General features: G+C 31.6%; 2 protein-coding genes across 7 annotated transcripts; one reads left to right on the top strand and one right to left on the bottom strand.

Moving 5' to 3' along the window:
• Window positions 1–1,027: 1,027 nt before the first annotated feature.
• On the bottom strand, window positions 1,028–3,634 carry LOC132803067 (putative F-box/FBD/LRR-repeat protein At5g44950). 6 transcript variants are annotated; one of them, XR_009638187.1, is made up of 3 exons: window positions 3,478–3,634; window positions 1,477–1,629; window positions 1,028–1,368 (listed from the first exon to the last, which is right to left on the bottom strand). XR_009638187.1 is itself a non-coding variant. In XM_060815272.1 (2 exons), exon 2 carries the CDS (start codon window positions 2,567–2,569, stop codon window positions 1,781–1,783), a length of 789 nt encoding a protein of 262 aa, XP_060671255.1. In that variant the 5' UTR covers window positions 2,570–2,581; window positions 3,478–3,618; the 3' UTR covers window positions 1,690–1,780. The 6 variants fall into 6 exon arrangements, 1 of the variants encoding a protein (XP_060671255.1); XR_009638191.1 differs by having other exon boundaries at window positions 1,477–1,574; window positions 3,478–3,614; XR_009638190.1 differs by having other exon boundaries at window positions 1,477–1,642; window positions 3,478–3,609.
• An 842-nt stretch (window positions 3,635–4,476) lies between these two features.
• LOC107434896 (probable protein S-acyltransferase 6) lies at window positions 4,477–6,031 on the top strand. Its single transcript, XM_060815334.1, is given in 5 exon segments — window positions 4,477–4,722; window positions 4,842–5,018; window positions 5,087–5,349; window positions 5,465–5,711; window positions 5,858–6,031. Coding segments are annotated over 5 exon segments (1,107 nt in total).
• The last annotated feature ends 213 nt before the right edge of the window (window positions 6,032–6,244 follow it).

Raw genomic sequence — 6,244 nt, 5'->3', positions numbered from 1 at the left:
CTCTTCTAGTTGGAAGCTCAAAGCTCAAAGGCATCTTTCCACTTTTTTTAATTCACTTCTTCTTGTTTTCTCTCTGTCTGTTACTGTTTTTGTCCATTCAACTGGCTGCTAATGCTTTGCATATCAGGTGCTTCTTGTACTTCAGCTAACTAGTTCAATGGTTTTAAGCTGACTTATTTTGCTGGAGTACTATTTTCCAACTCATATTTTGTTCACCTTAGTTTTAACAAAGTAAGAGTTTGAGGGAGAATGTTGACGAGTTTATTTCATAGAGTTGGGAAATGTATTCGTGTGTAGTTATTTCTGTATTAGTGACATGGCATTTGTTAGTTGGTATACTGTTAGCCTTGTTTTAACAGTTGTAATATTTGCTTTTAGTCCAAGTCAGCAAAGTTAGTTGTGTGAGAGTTTTCTTTTGTATAAATAACATTTTCGTGTAACTGGAAGAGGAAGTGAAATACAATTACTGAATTTCAGAAAGCTTGTTCTTCTTTCTTTCTTTTCTCTCTGTCATTTTCTTTCTGTCCATACACAATTTTACCAGGTGCATACTGTTTGACAGTTTAAACGAAATCAATGATAAAAATGAATTTGAAAGATGAAATCAATATTTTAATTAAAAAACTGATTTATTACGTTTTCGGATTAGCATAAATATAAAATAACAAAATAAATTCACTCTTTACGGTGCCTCCCAAAAACTTTTAATTATATTCTATTTTCATATATTTTGCAACCGAATTTGACAAATAATTTTCAAATTAAAACTTATCACTTAGTTTTTCGTTTATGATTATTAAACGCATTAAGTAACTTGTCTTTTCAGTCAAAAATGCATTCTTAATGGTTTTATTGTCGGACCAAACTTTCGAATACAGTAACCATGTTTATTAGATAATTAATATTTTTCTAATTTCTAGTTTTCAAGGAACAAGCAAAGGTTCTCTTGGCGTTTCTGAATTTTGTCCATAACAAACAAGATATAAAAATATATAAAAAATAAAAAAAAAGATTAGAAAGCCTTGAATGAAACTGAGCCAAACTAGAAGGTAGTAAACCCCAATTGAAATTACCTAAAGAAAAATGAAACAATCCTTAAGTGAGCTCCAAAATTACAACCTTTACAAACGCACAACCTTTACAAATGTAGTTTTTAAGTATAAAAATCAGCTTTTAAAAAGACCCTAATACTTGCAATAAGATTTTACCATTTATTTTGAGAGTCTCTACAGAAGGGACACACCAAACCAAAAAATCCAGCAGTTCTGAATTTTTCTTGTGCTCATCGTTTAAGGAAGCTTCAAGATGCTTCAAATTAGGCAAGGGAGGAGACGATGTATTTCTTATATCTTCTGGAAAAATTATATCCTTCAAAATTTAACCACAATAAATTTGTATCATCAGTAATCAACCTTGTATTTAGAAATTGTAAAAATAAAACAAACAAAACTAAACAAAGCAAGCAATTATAAATACCTCTTCCCAGAAAAGAGACAGCTTCATCTTCTTCAAGCCGTGAAGATTTGCAAGAAAATGTAAAAGATCAAAACATGAAGCTGATCCATAGCCACCATCTGTAAGACTTAAATTGGCTTGGAAAAGGTTGGGAGCCTCAATTGAAATGATCGACTGGACATCACATCTTAAGTATAAGTAAACTAAATTTGGTGTTACAAACGTGGCCTATATGATATCTCCATATGCATCAAGGGATAAATATTTCAGGCTATGACTATGGATACTAATATTTACTTCATGGAAACAAGTTAAAGTAAATCTCTCAAGGAGGGGAAGCCCAGAAATCAAACATTCCAACCGCTATATCCAACAAATATTCATGCATAGGATGAATTTCATTTAGGTCTTGTAAATGCAAATCCTCAATAATAAGACATCCAGAAATAAGATTTTGAAATGACTCATAATTAGATTCCACATAGCTCAATGAAAGAACTTTCAAAGGGGGAAACTTTGAAAGAAAAGGGACCTCCAACTTCAAAGGTCTTAATTTAAGCTGAGTTAATGAACTTGAGTTTGAAAGTGAAGCGACCTCAAACTCCAAAGCATGAAACCTCAGTTGCGTCAATGAACTTGCGGTAAAAACAAACTGAGGAATACAGTAATCTTGCACTCGAAGATCTAACTCTTTCACTTTGCTTTCAATGGCAAACCTCACCCACTTATCTACTAGTTGAGCATCATGGCGTCCGAGTTTATAATATGAGTGAAGCTTAAAACTTATTATGAATGTGTCTGGTTGCATGTATTTCTTTCGACATCTCAAACAGTTTCCCACAAATTTTAGGAACATACTTGATCTATTTACGTTCTTAGTGAAAGTAACATCATCGAAATGACAATCAGAATATAAGAAGGGAGTAGAAACCCACATCCGTCTCCAACGCCTTGAAACACGACTCATTCTAACAAGATGAATGGTAGGAAGGAATGAAAAAATATAATATATGAGAGAATCAGGTAATTGTGATATTCGGTCTTTGGCCATGATGTCGGGCTCATTTTGTACCCCTTTTTCTCCACGGTTTCTCTTTACTCTTTTTGTTGCCATGGTTACAAAATCCTGAGCAGATTGTCTACTTCTTTATTAAAATGTCTATATTTATATAACATATTTTACTGTTGGAAGCAAACTCAATCAATCACACAGGTTATGATTTAGTTATCAAAATGATTCTCCAGGGTTTTCTTAAAGGCTAAGGAAAGAAAGTGTATAAACAGAACCACTTGAATATTTTGTGCAAAATTGTAGAGCTCTATTTTGAAATGTATAAAATTGGTCAGTTGCATTAATAGATTTGAAAAATGAAGTCAACATACATAGACACCTTCATATATAACATGTTGGTGATTATATGGAGTGATACTGATATTAAAATTTTGTTTAAAAAAATCCAATTTTTTCATATATCCAATTTTTTTTTTCTTTTTCTTTTTCTTTTTCTTTTTCTTTTTTTGTGTATAAATACTTTGTACGGGTGAAGAATATGATACAAAAAAGGAGCAAAATAAAAAGGAGAAAGAAATAGACTCTGTTTCAGAATGAGGGTATGAAATGGGATTTCGAAGAAATTTCCAGTGCACAAACTCAGAGATGAAAATATCTAGTAGAAATTTCAAAATCAAAAACCAAAATCCAGCAAGAAACAACAGTTCTAACATGAAATATCCAAAAATAAATTATAACTGAAAAATTAAACTGTTTTATTATACATCAACATTCCCCTTAAAAAGGAAAAAAAAAAAAAAAATTAAAGAAGCTCACAAACTGCCTAAAGATTCAATTTCTCAAAAGGAATGAAAACCCAAAGCTCAGAATATTTATATCAGCAAACAGAAACAAAAATTGAAGATTCTCACCGACCAAATGCCCAAAATAATAAAGTCAAACTGATAACTCAAATAATTAACATCAACAAGAAAAAAAAACAAAAACAAAAATTGAAGAAGCTGACTGACCTCTACAACAACCCAATTGAGGAATCGCACAGCGAAACTAAAGACTGAAATCGAGAGCGAGAGTGCGACTAGAAAGAAAACCAGTTTTTGGGGTTTTCAAACATCGAACTAAAATATACATATACCTATACATATACACACGTACATATATATATATATATATATATGTTTTTTTTTGGCTAAAGCACACGTACATATATTTATGCTTCGGAATGAGGACGAGGACATGAGTATCGAACAAAAACGGTGTCGTTTAGATAGGAATTATTTGAGTAATAATTAATAGCAATATTCTTACAACAATAATTTTGTGACCAAACGATCAGTAGTTTTATATTATTTTTCTTAGCTTTAAATTTGAAAATAATATCAGAATGTTAGTCATCTAACACAATCTTAATCTAACACAATCTTTAAAACCCAAAATAATTAATAAATAAAAATATAGATAACAAGGCATATGTGTTAATCATTTTTTAAGAAATTAATCAGAACTTGTGATGTTAGCTACTAATGATTGAATTCAATAATTTTGTATATGAAAGGTAACCACCATTGCGTACCAACTTAATTTATATATATATTTTGGAAATATATATATTATTATTTTGGAAATATATACAACTATCCTTTCTACGCTTTTTTTCGGCAACCAAACACTACTCTGGGATTAACCAAAAAATGAATAATAAACTTTGAATTACCAAAATGTAGAAATGAGTACCGTTAGCCAGAGTCTTCGTCGTTGATTTTCAGATGCTTGAAAGGGGAGTAGGAATTATCCACTAAAACTCGGTTTGAAGGAATACTGTGGCTTACGTTATGAATGATTGTTTGGGCTTTTTCGAAGCCCAATTAGGAATCTATGGGCCTAACTTGAGCCTACTGGTCTAATTAACCGCTTTTCGGTTTTCAAAATGGTGGTTATTTTTATCTTTTGAATGATGGTTAATTTTCCACTGCTTTTCAATGGAAAATCATTTTTGCAAAGTAGTTGTAATGGCTTCAGAGGATATGAAAGTAATGGAACCTGAGACTGAGAATAATAATGTGAAAGTAGAAGAGAAATCACACATTGAAGAGAAGGACATTGTTGGAGATCAGGGAGGTAATGTAATTATGATGATTCTTAAAGGAAATTTGTTTGCCATTAAAAGGGTTATGGAGGATTATTTCCTACGATTTGGTTGTTGTGGAGGCAAATTGGAAAAAACTAGGACTTACCAAGTTTGGCCCGGGAAAAATGTAAATTATTATATGCTTTTTTTTTTTTTTTAACTGTAAAATTGTAATTATTGGAAGTTTACAAGTGTGTATATATGTATATATTTATAAATATAAACTAAAATCATTAATACTTGCAGGTATTTTTCTTCCCTGGCCGTCTTGTATGTGGGCCGGATCCAAGAGGGTTGATCTTAACGACTGTTTCTATACTAGTTTCTGATTGGGTATTTTCGGTTTATATTGGTGAAGATCTTCCAAACCATTCCACTCTTATTGTCACATTTTCCTTCATTTTAACCATAATTGTAAGTATAGTCCAAATTAATAAGAAAAAGCCAAGCAAAAACCCAAAAATGAATAATATTCATCTCAATTGTTTCAGGTTCTTGTCAATTTGGTACTGGTTAGTGCAATTGATCCAGGTATTATTCCGAGAAATGAGAAAGATCTGGTGGACTGCACTCCTGGGATGAGAAGGAAGAGGTTTATAACCAATGTTAATGGGGTAGAAATGAACCTAAAGTATTGTCGCAAATGTAAGATTTTTAGGCCACCCAGGAGTTGCCACTGCATTGTTTGTGATAATTGTGTAGAGAGATTTGATCATCACTGTCCTTGGATTGGTCAATGTATATCCTTGGATTGGTCAATGTATAGCACTGGTAAAAATTATTGTGTACATAAAAATGAAAAACAGATAGTTTTAATTTATATATTAATTACTGAACAATCTTAATGTACTCTTCTAATTTGTGCAGAGAAACTACAGGTTTTACCTATCATTTGTGGTATGGGCCTTGGCTTTCTTCATATACATACTTGGCTTCTCTTGCTGGAGAATCCACCAAACAGTTCAGAGAATTAGAGGCAATAGTAGTTCCAGTTTGCTAGCCATGCTGTTGAGGAACTGCCCTGAAACACTTGCACTGGCATCATTTAGTTTCGCAGCCAGCTTTTTCTTAAGTGGCCTTGTCATATTTCATGCCTATCTTATCTCAATAAACCAGGTTTGACTTCGATCTTGTTTAGTTTAGCAAATTAATCTTAATTTTGGTGCTTTTCTTTTCTTTTCTGTTTTTTTTTTACATTGCAAGTGGTTTTCATAATTTAGAAAGGTATTTGATATTTGTCTAATCTCTCTATTTTATTGTAGACTGCTTATGAGAACTTCCAAGAATGTTATATGAATCGCAAAAATCCTTGTGACAAAGGAGTTCTAAATAATTTTAAAGGGATTTTGTTTATGAAACTACCATCTTCTAAAGTCGATTTTCGATCTGAATTAGCATCAAGTTTGCATCCAGTAGCTGCAAGTCATGAAGTTTGATTAGGACCAGTTGTACATTTAATCATAATATAAAAACATGTAATTAGTATTTACAATGTGCTATTGTGATCATATGTACATTTGGCCACAAAGTTTTGCTTTAGGACAAAAGTATATCACGACTAACTCTTAGTTCCTTACTTTATTGATACTAGGTAGTAAATTGTGAGTATATATATATTCATTCATATTTTTAAACTCTATAGATTGGAT

This window comes from Ziziphus jujuba, chromosome 3 (assembly GCF_031755915.1).
Source record: "Ziziphus jujuba cultivar Dongzao chromosome 3, ASM3175591v1".
NCBI lineage: Eukaryota > Viridiplantae > Streptophyta > Magnoliopsida > Rosales > Rhamnaceae > Ziziphus > Ziziphus jujuba.
Note: the sequence above shows the minus strand (reverse complement) of the source record. Positions and strands in the feature narration are given on the sequence as shown.